At 40.8% G+C, this 15,011-nt stretch overlaps 2 protein-coding genes across 2 annotated transcripts in view; one reads left to right on the top strand and one right to left on the bottom strand.

The window, feature by feature from the left end:
- Positions 1-2,368, bottom strand: part of LOC138952602 (uncharacterized) — a 3,533-nt gene extending 1,165 nt beyond the window's left edge. Inside the window, exon 1 of the mRNA XM_070324294.1 lies at positions 1-2,368. This exon is cut by the window's left edge and continues 746 nt beyond it. Within this exon, the coding sequence (XP_070180395.1) occupies positions 1-2,368 (2,368 nt within the window).
- Positions 1-15,011, top strand: part of LOC138952212 (uncharacterized) — a 78,667-nt gene that overhangs the window by 4,272 nt on the left and 59,384 nt on the right. The gene's annotated exons all lie outside the window — the stretch shown is intronic.

Genomic DNA, 15,011 nt, shown 5'->3' with positions numbered 1-15,011 from the left:
GTGCCTTTTCGGCAGATCCACTATCTAGAATCTTGGCCATGAACTTGAAGAAGTGTTCTTTCTTCACAGGATCCTTCTTCAGAGACATGTCGAGGGCATGGGCACGACTGACGGCTTGTGAACGGTTGTTCATGGGGATGGATCTTGATGATCTGAATGGCAGGGGTGCTGACCATCGACCACTGTCATTCTTCTGAAACTGCTGATCCATCAAGTCTAGGAAACGCTTGTCCTCGACAGACAGTCCAATCTTGTCATCCTCCTTGGTTCTCTGGAAGACCGTATCACCAAGGCAGTCAGCCTCTGTGACCTTGAAGTCGTTTGTGCACGGCTCGAAGATGGTCCCTCGGTCAGATGTTACTGGGGTTTTGTTCACACGAACAGCTGAAGGTGATGATGGTTTGTGCATCCGATTCAAGCAGACGTCTCCGACTATCACCCAACCAAGAGGCAGGCACTGAGCGAAGGGAGACATAGGGGGACCAGTCACTTGTTCCGTCACATGATGCGCTTCTGGCAAGTCACGTCCAATAAGCAAGGCAATGGGAGCTCTGCTGTGGATCTGTGGAATGTTGTGGGCAACGTTTCGGAGATGGGGGTGATGCTGAGCTACTTCTGGTGTGGGGATTTCTGTTCTGTCATTTGGGATGTTTGCACATTCAAGCAGGGGAGGTAACCTCATAGTCTTTCTCCCGTCATGGGACTGGACGCACAATCTCTCTGCCCGACGCCCACTGATGGTGCTTTGTCCTGCACACGAAGACAAGGTGTACAAGACTTCTTGTGATGATACCTGTTGTTGGTTGAACAAAGATGGGGCAGCCAGTGACCTATTGCTCTGGTCATCGATGATTGCCCAAACTTCCTGGCTTCTCTCTGGTTGGCCTTCTGGAAACACATGGACTAAGATAACCTTGCCACAGGACCTGCTGCCACTGTTATCTCCACACAGCCGTGTGCACTTGGACTTGACGACCTCCTCTCTCTGGCCCTCCCCGCCGTACTCCGAAGAAGAGGCTTGGGGTCGCGCAGGCTCACGGTGCATTGCTGTCAAATGGCCTTTGTCGCATTTGCCACACTTGACGACGGCTGAGCATTTGCTTGCTATGTGTGTGTTCGACGACAAGCACTTGTAACAAATGTTATTGTCTTTGAGGAAAGTCTTTCGCTCTTGCCAAGATTTGGCTCTGAAAGCTTTACACTCTGTCAGAGAGTGTTGCGTCTTGTGTATGGGGCACTTGACGGATGACTCATCAGCACTATCTCCATTGTCATCAATGGTCGACTTTCGATTGAAAACATAGTGACGTGTTTGTTCCCGTTGATCGTGACCTCTTTTGTCAGGCTCAGCAGCAAAGCGAAAAGCTGGGTCAGTGTACACTTTGCTTACATTCCTCAGAAACTCTACAACGAAAGTGAAGGGAGGGAATGGAACTCCATGCTGCTGCTTGTAGTTGGAGGCCTGTGTGATCCACTTCTGCCTGGTGGCATGGGGTAGTTTGCAAACAATAGAGTTCACCCCTGCTGAAGAATCATACGTCGCAAACAGCAATGACAGCTTAGGATTCTCCTTGGCACACTGAACTTCATCAAGAATGTCGCAAAGTTCGTAGAGTTTCCTACTGTCTTTGTTCAGTGACGTCAGTTGAGGGAAACGCTCTAGTTTGGTCTTCAAGCATGATTCCACTTGTTCCGGCGAACCGTAGCGGTCATCCAGACGTTCCCACAGGAGTTGCAGCGCTCGCTGAGAATTCGCAGGATTTGAAGAACGCAGGCTGTACGCGTACTTGCTTGACTCAGGTCCTAAGTTTTTAACCAGCAAGTCCAGTTCTTCTTGCGGCGTAAGATCCAAGTCTTTCATGACACTGGAAAAACTATTGCGCCAAACTTCAAAGGACTCAGGCTGTTCATTGAAGACTGTCAACCTGGAGAGAAGTAGGTCCTTCTTCAGTAGGAACTTGGCAAAGTCAAACTGCGCGCCAGTCCCTGCTGCTGCATTCTGATGATCAGACACATCAACGTCAGTGTTGTGCTGGCTGTAGAGGCTAGCCACATACTTTCTTGTTTTCTCCTCAGCATTCTCAGCAGGCAGTTTAACAGTAGGAGAGATACTTCTTGCATGCGATAGATTGCCAATGCTATTCTCATTTTCTAAAGCGTTTGCTTCTGCTTCAGCAGCTGCTGCTTCTTTCTCTTCTTCGAGGAGCTTCAAGTGTGCGTCGCATTCGCTTTTAATGCGTTCATTCTTTGCTCTTTCTCTCATAATGTCAAATTCTATGCGTGCGAATTGGAGTCGTGCACGTGCGGCCTCTGCCTTGGCACGCTTACGCGCTGCAAAGCTGCTTGTGGCCGAATGATCCTCTGACATGATGTCCGCTTACAGTTGGGGCAACTGCAGAAAATTCTTCAACATCCTCAGTATGTAGCTGTGTATGTTTTTTTCACTGTTCTGCCTCCACGTTCGTTCAGAAACTCAACAACAAACTGTGCGCAGATAGTGTCACCATTTTAATTGACTTGAGTATTGCTTCTCTCGTCATGCGTCATTGCGGTGAAAAACAACAACAATAATAACATAAGACCAAAACACTATTTGGCAAACAAGTCCGTACCACGGAACCACACACACCAATAAAACAAACTCCACTGTTACCGCCACAGGAGCTTGTATCAAATCGCCGGTCGATCATTATTTACAGTCCACTACTACGACATACTACTAGTACTATATACTACAAGGAATATAACGCAGAGTGCTCCGCACTGCCGACTCGCTCCGTTTCAAGCTTTCTACTTGTACTACTTGTACTTGTACTTGTAAGATGTTTGAGGCCAGTTAGGCCTGTTCATCCTTCTGTGGTCGTTTTCGTAGTAACCTTAGCAACTTTGGCATGCATGGTGGGATCAGCCTAGTTACTAGCTAGTTACTAGTAGCACTCAGGATCAAACACAGAGGGGAGATCTTTCCAGTGGGCGTCCAACCTGGCCTTAAAGGCATTCACAGATGGTGCAGTCACGACCTGGTCTGGCAGGCTATTCCACGTGTTCACAACTCTCTCGCTGAAGAAGTTGCCTCGGACATTGAGTCTGTAGCGGGGCTTGCTTAGCTTCAGGGTACTGCCTCGGGTGTCTCTACCAGCGAAGAAAGAGAACTGTGGCCGCTCTGTCTTGTAGAAACCATGAAGGTACTTGTAGACTTCAATCATGTCCCCCCCTCTTGCGACGATGCTCTAGACAAGGTAGCTTCAAAGTGGCCAGCCGTTCACTGTAGGGTTTGTCTTTCAGCGAGCTTATAAGCTTGGTTGCCCTTCGTTGCACGCGCTCCACCTCCTGACAAAGTGTCTTGTGTTGCGGCTGCCAGACTGCGTGGCCATATTCGAGAATAGGACGGACAAGTGACTTGTAGAGCTGCAGGAAAACTTCTACTGTGAGGTAGTCGAAGGAACGCCTGATGACCCCCATGACTCTGTTGGCTTTTGCTGCTGAAAGGGCGACATGCTTGTTGAAGCTCAGGTTGTTGTCCACATAGACCCCCAGGTCCTTCTTGAAATCGCTCTCCTCTAGTGCAATACATCACTTTCTGCACCCCCTTCCCGAACGCACGAAACTCACACACAAACAAAAATGATTAAGCTTTCACTTCATGCAACAAACTCGAAATAACCATTCACCAACTTCGAGAAGTTTGTCAAGAACGGGCTCGGTGTCCACACCACTCCATGAGAGGAACCTGGAGCCTCGACAAATCGAAAGTGCAACTCGCGCCAATGTTTTCCGCTTTTCGTACGCTCTCAAGGGTGTACAACATTCTAGCGGCCTGCAATTAGTCCACTACAACTGACGAGTTACACAGCAGCCCCCAAACACGTGAAATGATACACAAAACATTCTCTTTGAGCTTAATATTGAGACTCAGCCGTTTCCTTCGGACGAATACAGAAGGTCATTTCCGCCAGCAATCGGCAGTCAAAAAGCGCGTGACGTTTCGATTGGTTAAAAAGAATAATAGAAAGCTTTTTTTGATTGGTTGTAAATAAATCGAAAGGAAAAATTATTCGTGAATGGCCATTACTTTTGATCATTAAGTTATCATCGAAGCAAGGATGAAGTTATTAACATGGCAAGTACTTATGTTAATGATTATGATGTGTGTGTGTGTGTGTGTGTGATCGAGTGTGAGTGTGTGTGTGTGTGTAGCATGGGGCAACCATATTTTTCTATGGAATTTTTTCGAACTTTTTATATGTAACTACATTCTCCAAAGAATTGTAAAGCAGTTTAAATTTTGAAGATCAGTACATATTTGATTTTTTTTAAAATTGCGATTTTAGGGCTGCTGAAAAATTCTGCTGAAAAAATGACCGGCACCCTTTACAACCTGTCCTGCACACAATTTCAGCTAAATCCTGTTGTAATTGATTTAAAGGGCTTTCTTGTCATAAATACTATACAACAGAAATACAAACAAGTACACAAACAAAAATCAGGTATTTTTACATGATTTAGTAAAGTTTTGATTTCTATTGCCATGAGTTATCTTTTTTAATGTAAGTCTCCATTTGGCTTAAATAATCTTAATTTGTAATGTTGTTTCATTTTTTAATTATATGAAGATATGTTGAGGCGTGTGCTAAGTTAAAACATCTAGGCTATTTCATTTTTCAAATAATGAAGATTTCTATGTCTAAGTGTTTTATAATTACACATTAATTAACATGCTTTCATTTGGAATTTCGAGGTTGTCATCGTGGATTGACGCCCGACCAAAGTTAATTGAAGCCCGACGGAGCGATTATGTTGTAATTCAATCTGACGACGATCTCTTTCCTGCTTTCATGCGATGGTAAACAGACAGAATTGGTTCTGTTCTGTTCACACACTACTTTCAGTCCACCTACCTGCAACTGCAAGGGTCAAGTCCCAAGAAATATGTATCTGTATTCCTATCTTATCACTCTACTCCTCTTTTGTTTTCTTTCACATACATTTTCCCTTCTTTTTCGACGGGTTTCTGGACAGCTAACTCAAAACAAATTCTTTTCATCACAAAAGCGATCTTTGGAATTGACTGATGTAGTACGGAAGAATTCATGCATCAACTTAAGGCACGTATTTGACGTCATCACTTTGCATACCTTATGGTCTCGGTATTTCGCTGGCCTTCATATAGTTGAGGCTGTATCAATGCGCCTCGCCAGCAGGTAGCTAATGGCTTTTTTAGCAAGTGGCTATCGACAAATAGTGACCGGTAATTTTGAATGAGTTGTGGCATTCTGACCAATCACAGGATCTGTTTTATTAAAACGCAAACTTGATTGAATTACAATCTTCTTTAATACTTTACCACAAAGTTAATTATATTTGTTCCAATTAAAACACAAAACACAATTCGTCCAACCATTCATTTAGACAAGACACATGTAATGTTGTTTCTGTAGCTGAATTTAATTTTTGCTTCAGCAAAGGAAATGAATTTTAGAATATTTTGAATAACAAACTAACAAAATAAAACATTTCTTATCAAAGCAAGGCAGATAATCCTTTCACACAATGTAACTTCACCACTTACTACTTGCATATTTCCTAACATTCTAGAACCCCTGGAGCAATTTTTTGATTAATGCTTTTGTGAACAAGAAACAATTAACAAGTGGTTCTATCCCATCCCCCCCCCCCCCCCCCCCCCCCCATACAGACCATAAAATAATGCAGCATAGTCCCTACACTGTAGAGACCTCATGTTATTTCAACATAATAACAATAAAAACACTTTATTGTCCATTAAAATGTTACATAAAAATGGAAAATGTTCTTACTGTTAACAAATAAACAAGATTAATAAATGGTCTTTATCAATATCATCATTAACAGCTTTTGTTTTTGCAGCGTAACAATAGCTAGGTTCCAATATTTAGACGAGTCAAAGATGAGTCACATTATACTTGTTCGAGTCTAAATATATATTAGACCTTATTGTTATGTTGAAAACACAATAGCGTTTATATTGCTATTCTGCCATTGTATTCTGTGTTGAAAACATGTTTTTGTCAGCAACAACTACCAGAATGGACCATGTTGCCTTTTGTGGACAACAACATGTGCATGTATCCACGGAAATCACTGAACATTGAAACACCCATGGACATGTATCATGGAGAAGACAAGAGAAGCTCTGAATGTTTGGCATTATAAGTCAATATGCCTGGTTTCATGCTTGCTTACTTATTATCTATAAATTGTTCAAAAGTCTGACTTTTGCAAGGTTTGTTCTTGTTAAAGAACTAGATTTTTTTCCATCTGCTCTTTTTTTTATTTCCTTTATATACACATAAACATAGTATAGCAGACATCATACACCGAGTTTATCAACAAAGCGCATACACACGTACATACCTAGACAAGACACAGACATAGACAGTAGGGTGGGTTGTTGAAAAGACAGGGGATATTGAAGGGGGGGGGGGGGGGGTAACTGAGGTTGTTGGGGGGGGGGGGTAACTGAGGTTGTTGGGGGGGGGGGGAGGGGGGGTAGGTGGGGACGGTGGTCACAATTTAGCCTCCAAGTATACATGGGGTTTAATTATTGGCATAAAAGTACTGTATAACCTGTTATGAGTAAATGGGTCAGGGGGTATCACATTCAAAAATGTTCATACGAAATCAATCAATACAATTATCCTATAGCATCAATGAAAAAAGTGTCTATATAAACACCACTCTTTTTCAAATTTACCATAATAATTATTTACACTAGCATTATACTTTTCGATCAAAAACCCTTGTTTAACAATTTTCACAAAAACATTTAATGTTGGGACTGACTTATTTAATTTGGCTCCAAATATACTTTGTTTGGCAAGGAGAATAAACAAATCAAAAACAGCATCCGTATGAAAGTTGTCTAAATACCCTAAAATGACAAGCTCTTTTGACAAATTCAAATCCGGGAACGTAGAAGAAGAAGAAGACAAATTCAAATTACTGCAATGTGTGAAATTTTGACATAACAATTCTGTGAAATCAGACCAAACAAGAAGAGCAAACGCTCGATCGAGCCACTTTCGCAGTTCTGAATATTATATGAGGCATCAGATGGACAGGAAGAAATTGCTATTCACAACACAATGAGTCACGTTCACATAAAATTTGAGCCCGGTCACTTTTATAGTTTCCGAGAAAAGCCCAACGTTAAGTTGTGTGTTGCCGAACAGAAAAGGCTAGTTATCTCCCTTGTTTTTCTGATAACGTTCGTAAAAGGCTACAGATGTAAATACTTTGATGTAAAGAATAATCCTACAAAGTTTCAATCACATCCGATGAACTTTGTCAAAGATATAAAATGTCTAATTTTTCCTTTGACGCTGACCTGTGACCTTGAAAAAGGTCAAAGGTCAACGAAACCATCGTTAAAGTGTAGAGGTCATTGGAGGTCACGACTAAACAAACTATGAGCCCGATCGCTTTGATAGTTTCCGAGAAAAGTCCAACGTTAAGGTGGTGTCTACGGACGGCCGGCCGGACGGCCGGCCGGCCGGACAGACTAACACTGACCGATTACATAGAGTCACTTTTTCTCAAGTGACTCAAAAAGCTTAACTCTTGTGCACTCCCAAAACAAATGTTCTAAGGTTTCCTCTTCCTGTGTACAAAAGCTACATAGTGATGTGTCAGAAATTTTCATCAAAAATAACAGGCGTTGAGTGGGAAAAATTCTATGTAGTATTCTATATTGGAACCACCTTAGGTATGTGTCTTGTGTAGTTTGCCTTATTGTCAGAAATACCTTTCCAACATTTACATCAAAATTTAATAAATCAGCCCATTTTTCCATGCACTGTAAATTGCCATCATTTTTCACAAGATGGGTATATATATGTTTTACTCCACCTTTAGCTATTTGTTTCCATACAACATCATCACCAATATGAAAAACATTGTTTAAAACTGCATCTAACTTTAGTCTTTTATGAAAATTCTTAACTGAGCGCATAACGCCCTCGAAAAAAACAAAATTCAGTTGTAAATTTGGATGTTTCAATTTAAAATCGTTATATGACAAAAAAAAACATCGGCTCTCATCAAGTGACCGACAAGTAATAATGCCGTTTTCCATCCAATTCCTGTTAAAAATAACCTTTTTATCTATGCAAATATGTACATTATAATACAGACGCTCTGAAGCAAAATCACTCAAGGAGATGGGGACACATTTGCATGCAAAATGTTTATAATGTTTGAAAACATCTCTCCAGAAAGAATTTTGAACTCTTTGCATCAATATGTTTCCAAACTCACCTCCTCTCTTGTGAATGTTATGTACAAGTGGACACAGAGCTTTTAGAAGTTTAGTTACTTTTCCTTCACTACAAAGGACTCGCTGTAACCATGATATCTTCAGAGCTGACAAAAAGCATTTCAAATCCACCATTTTAAGCCCCCCCCCTCTTCGAACGACTGATATGCTGTTGTTCTCTTTATTCTATCTTTCTTACCATTCCATAGAAATGAAAAAAATAACCTATTCAAATCAAACAAAAACTTATCATCAGGGTCTGGTAAACTCATAAACAGATGAGTTAACTTAGACAGCGCCAAACTCTTAATAATAAGAACTAGATTTTACACAGAATGTATTTCACCTACAGTAAGAAACAAAATGTGCAAATTGCATCGTCTGTCGACCAGCCACAGAAGCAAACCTGGCCATGTATACGTGTACCTAATACACATCCAACAACCCAGAAACATGCGTCTTTGTTTTTTAGAATGTGAAAAGGATATTGAGCAATTTCCTGCGGAATATGGCCCATTATGATTGCAGTAGGGCTGTTTGAGCCAACCCTATCACAACCCCCGAATCCCCCACGTGCCTACCAGAATAGCAATATATAAACATACCTATTATTAAGTACAAAACTTTAAAATATTACATAATAATTGAAAAATTCTGAATTCAATATGGTACACATGTAACAGAGCAAAAATCACTAAGAACATCTAGCATGAATACAAATTAAAAATAAAAATGATTATACAGTTAACTGCAAAATCATAAGAACATTATAATTAGAAGTAGTGTTGACGGAGCAAATGAAGGGGGATAGGAAATTGTAGATAATATACCCGTGGAAACATCTAAATAGCAATTCACATGGTAGTAAGTACAGCAGATTATAACAAACAATCCTCGATTTCAAATTGTTCAACTAGCACAGGAAAGAAGCTGCACACAGCCAAAATTCATAATCAGCAGTTCAGGGATGTCGTTAGGCATCGGACATCGGACAGACCGATTCAGAGGCTCAAATGTCTGATTCACAGCCGCATATGGCGGTCACATGTCCTATCTTTTTGAACTGAGCGCTGACATTGTCCGATAAGAACTCAATTCCTTCGGACAGCGCGATACTCGTTAATGTTCCTTTCAAGATACACATTTTCAAAAAGCGACCAAGCACTCTCGCGTATAGGTGCACTAAAGTTGTGCAATGCGGATGTTGCGTTTGGGTGACACCTTTCTGCAGCACATTAAAGTTAGGAGTATGGAAGACAACTCCAACTGACTTAGTCTTGCGTCTGCTTTTGCTTCAGTTCGAGACATTTTGACGAAGCGCACTTAGTTATGCCACCGAAAAATAGAAATAAAACCTGCCAAAGTTCAACAAAAGCTGAACACGTTTGGCTATTCAACGGCATCCTGTGCTACATTAGGGTCAAAAACAGGGTAACACGGCGAGCGTCATTCTTGAAAATGAAACAATTCTGATGTCCTATTGAAATTTCTGAAAGCGGTCAAATGTCCTATTGATGCTGAAGAGCTAGGAAATTTGTCCTATAGGGATGAATATGTAGCAACATCCCTGGCAGTCTACCACGACCAATGAAAATTGACGCTCTCATTAACTTGATTAAGACTTAAGTACAATTTTTCACGCAACTCAAAAGTTATGAAATATTCTCTTAATTTCTCTCAAACGTTGTTGCTGTTCATTATTAAGATTATTTAGCTTTTTTCACCTGCACAAAAAGGTGTTTACTTCACTGTAAGCAAGTTAATTTTCTTGAGACAAAAGTTAGTCGCCAAGTGAAATTTTGTAACGCTCCTTTCTTAAGTTCTGACAACATTTTGTGCCCGACTCCAAATGGGTTTTCAGTTTGTAGTTTATCAACCTTGAGTATGCATCACTTTTGTCACCCCTCTGTTAATAGCATGCAATACCAAATATAATGTAAAATGATGACATTTCATAATAAGTGACACTACAAAGGGGAACATCAAATATGTACTGTACAAACAATTTCAAATACTCTGAGCAAGCTTTTTTGTGATGCAGAGTATTGAACACTCACATCTAAAACCATCAGAGATATTCTCAATATCTATATTTTCAATTTTCATTCAAAATATTTTTGCAGCACAGTTCGATCATCATGCAACGCAAATATTTTATGCATTTTATGCATGTAGTTATGACTTCATCACCTTCAAAGTGTCTTTGCACTTCAGTTATAGTATCACTCATTTGCACTATAGACTTTAACAGAAAGACAAAGTTATATAGAACAGTTTCAAGTCCAGATATATATCTAAGCTCTTGAATTGGGGCTACACCTGAAAGAAACGGAGCAAGCTTGACATACTACAGGATGCCTGCAGTATCACAGTTTTTGCAGTACCATTTTGCCCCTTGTTCGCAGTAATGTGACCAGTCTGTGCTTTTCCCCATACCAGCACATTTTCTGTGAAACCATGCACGACAAGAATCACAAGTGATCCAGTGCTGTCGTTTCTTGTACTGGCCCTTGCACAGATGACACTTTGAGGGACTTGATGAAGGCATAACTGTTTGAATCCCTGAACCTATGTCGATTGCACTCTCACTCCCGGATGTACTTGGCATGGAAGGACCAGCACATGCCATACCTTCAGCTACAGGTTGAGTGCAAAAGTCCTTCAGCTGTTGCATGAGATCGTCTTTCTTCATTCGCATTGATGATCTAACTTTGTAGAAATCACAAATTGTGACCAATTGATTCTTGGTAAAGTGGTCGCAGCTGCCCCCTGACTGCAACACTGCCTGCAGTCGATGCAGAAAGACAATCTTCCCATGGGAAGCATCCTCATCAAAGTAATAATATGATAGTTGCGGTTCTTGCTTTGTTTTCATTTTCTTTATTTTTATTTGAATTCTGTGTGCAGCTTCTTTTTGCACCTGCAGCTGATGTAAGAAATCTTTTCAAAATTGGTTATTCAAAATGTTTAAAGAAATGTGTACAATGTCCCTGAACAGCCCTGTGAGACATTCAACTCTGTCAACCACCCTCTTCAAGACACCTTCTATGGAGTTTTCATTATCTCCAAGTCTTGAAGATGGTGGGGCAGAAAAAATGTGTGTCCACAGACTGAACAGGTGTACATCATCAATCACTTTGTCAACTACAAAATGATAGAGGAGCTTCCCATGGTCATGAAGATTGTCTTCTGTTTGCAAGGACAAAATGGTTAAAACAAGACACTCAAAAAACACATACACAGTGTCGGTGACATGCGTCAGGCTCTGCCTCACATTCTGCTTGCGTGCAGTTTCGGACAAACTATCTGAATTTGACGTCAGAGCTGATGCCTCGGATTCAGTAAGACTTGCTTGTCCAAGGAGATCAAGTGCGTTGTCAGCGTCACAAAGTGCCTGCTCAGCTGCTTCACCTTTCTTAAATATATTATTCATGAGAGCTTTCCGCTTCCTTTCGCGCAGTTTCGCAATACAATATCCGGCTACGTGGCGCACCTTGGCCCTGCAGTCTGGTGCATCGGAGAGGTCTGGTGTAGTCTGATGTTCGACTTCTCTGCAGTGCCAGGAACGTTTGGTTGTCTTCTTCTGGCTTCTTGGTGGACGACGAGTTGTCAGACTTTCAACACCAGTGCGTGAGCAACCAAGAAGTTCGCATCGGTAACAGCAGCTTCACAACCAAACAAGAAACGGCAGAGGACAAAGTATTGCCTGGAAGAAAGAAAAGCATGACACTCTGAATAAAATATATGGTTATCAGTCTGCTGTCAACTTTCTCTGCGGATGAGAGGGCCAGAATCTTTCGCAGCATGAAGCCATAGACTTTCCTGAGGAACTCATCAACCAGTACAGGTGTCATAAGCAGCTGTTTAGCAGCTTGGGAAACTGATTTTTGTTGTGGCGTCACCTGTTTATTTGTGAGATCCACAAGAACTGCCTTGAACTCCAGTGGAGTGCAGTCCAGATCAACATCTGGGTCGTCGTCTAGGGGTTCCTGATCCATCCCTTCCAGTGGAACGTCTTCTTCACGTGGCTCATTGGCTGTGTCCTCAGCATATGTAGTTTGGAACCTGAAAGACACGAGAAAAATATATACTCGACCTGATCAAGCCTTTTTGAATACCCCGATTTAATATAAGTACACATCTGTTTAATATAAGTACACATCTGTCATTAACAGCAAAAATTAATATGGTTTTATGTGATCATTATCATTGTTTTATGATTGCTTTATGAATACAAATTTGGTTGCAAGAAAAAATGTTTGCTGTCTTTTGCTGGAGAGCATACTGGGTGGTGCCATAAGTAATGCATATTGGAAGACGTAAATTTAGAGTGGTCCATTTTGATCGTCCAAAAGAAACAGTAAGAAAAAGTTTATTTGCCTCAAACCTTTGGACTTCTGGTATTTTGTTGATTGTCCTTTGCTCATTATAACTGAATCTTATTTGCAAGAAAGCAACACATACATATCATTCAACCGAGAGATAACTCCTGGGACAAAAAGGTCACATATCCTATGTGACATTTTGTGACACTCTGTTGTTTAGTTCCAACGAAGCTAAGTTTCACGCTACACTTTTAATTTCAGAGTGTAGTTTATCAACCTGGAGTATGCATCACTAATTTATCAACCCTTTGTACAAGAGTAGCATGATGATTGATGATAAAAATGTTTATGAGTGGCAACAGAGACAAGATAATGAACTTACCTTTTGTGCCTGCAACAGGTCAAATTTTCGTTGACTTCAGCGGAACCAACTTTGTAGTAGTCATGCACGGTAGAAGGTTGAGGAAGAACTTTTCTTGTGTCAAAGTTCACCACTCGCAAGCCTTCAATGCTTCTTGCTCGACCCAAGGCAACTCCAATTTGGCCAGGTTGGAAGACTTCTTCACAGTCAATCTCCACCCTTGAATGAAGAAACCAACCTTCTAGTTCTATTTATCACACAATCAAACATTTTTATTTACGATTTAAATGCGGTATGTTTGAATTGTTTGCTCCAATCACAAAAGTAGATCCCACAAAGTCTAGCTCCTAAACATGTATGTTGGGTAATAACATTTTTGTTGCTGGGTAAGTTGCCGAAAATGATTCCCCCCTCTGCTTCTTTCTCTTTGTAAACTTAAATTGTAGGGCTAGTTATTTTTCAGTAACTTACCCAACAACCAAAATCACAACGGGTCGGAATCCTTGATAGCTCATGGGTAGAGAATGTACACATTGTGGATCTACTTTTTGCGACTCAAAAGTTCAGAACACTCTAATGTACAAAATATACATTTCTGGAGCAAACAATACAACCATACAGCAACTACAGGCTTGAACATATGAATCTCAATATGAATTCCATGAGTTTGGTTGTTTTCTGAATTCAGATCTGCCGTGCACAATCATTTATAGCTAGCACGATTCCAAGGCAAGTAACTCTCATGTTTTGTCAAGCAACACGAGTAGTTCCCCTTTCAGATTTTAGCTGCATCGACAAGAGACTGCAATCCGACGGTAAGTTTTCAACAATATTTCATTTTATAAACAGATCACACCCAATCAAATGCAAACATCTAATCAATGTAAAGAACATGCAGCAGTTTCATACCCTATTTTGCCCCAGAAAACTGAACTTCATACAGTTTTTAACATTTGAACATGGGTGTAAAACTTCGTCTGCTAGTCACATTCAAGGAAAGAACATTTCCTGAGCGATACCAAAACATGAACAGAACACACACTATCTGACTTTACCGCCACAGCAGAATAACAACATAACTGTGTAATTGATTTTAGTCAAGAACAGGAAATATCAAAAATAATGGTCTCAGTTCGCGGTCATGAAAAACATCGCATTTTTCATGATCCGCTAACTTCGACGATTATTTTTAATAATCACTGAGACTTGGCATGTAACCTCTACATAACTAGCCATACAAGTTTACAGAGAGAAAGAAGCAGAGGGGAAAAAAAAGAGAATAATACATGGTTTGCTGTGTCGTACCAAATTTGTTTAGTTAAAAAAAATATATATTGACCTGCAAGCGAAAGCACACAATTTTTGTAGGCCATGCAGTTAAAAAAAAAGCAATTGCAGAAAATAACCTATTAGTCATATGTGTATGTGGAGATCATGGGAGTTTGTGAAACATAGGTGCTCAGTTTTAACTGGTTGACCACATATTGGTATTGTTTGGCTCTCTGGAACCGGGCATCACTAAAGCGGGATGCAAGTCTCAAACACATGCAAATCCTGGTAGAGTTATTTCCAAACATTGTCTATTGCAAGCTACCTTAGTGTCAGTCCTTGAGCTTTGTGGATGGTCAGTGCGAAGCTAGGAACTACTTGAAACTGAAGCCTCACAGCGATGTCCTTCTTCTGTCGAGGATCATGGACTACAAACAAAATGAAAGTACAATCTTATCAATACATCTATACATATCAGGGATGGCCAAATCTCGAAATTTTAACTCACCAAACGGGTGAGTAACTTACAAGAAAGTTACTTACTTATGCCTTTGACCTCGTCCTGGGCATAGGCTGCCAACAAGAGTTTGCACACACACCGGCTGTGAATATGGTCGGCAGCCTCAAAAAAATTTGTTATCTTCCAGCCTCCGACCCCCTTCCTGGACACCTTGCACATGCATTGCTGAAATCCAAAGTGATTATCCACAAGACCATCCCTGACTCAGCGAACTCGCTAAGTCTTCGCACAAACGAATGACCG

The sequence above is a fragment of the Littorina saxatilis genome, linkage group LG17, assembly GCF_037325665.1.
Source record: "Littorina saxatilis isolate snail1 linkage group LG17, US_GU_Lsax_2.0, whole genome shotgun sequence".
NCBI classification, from domain to species: Eukaryota; Metazoa; Mollusca; class Gastropoda; order Littorinimorpha; family Littorinidae; genus Littorina; species Littorina saxatilis.
Note: the sequence above shows the minus strand (reverse complement) of the source record. Positions and strands in the feature narration are given on the sequence as shown.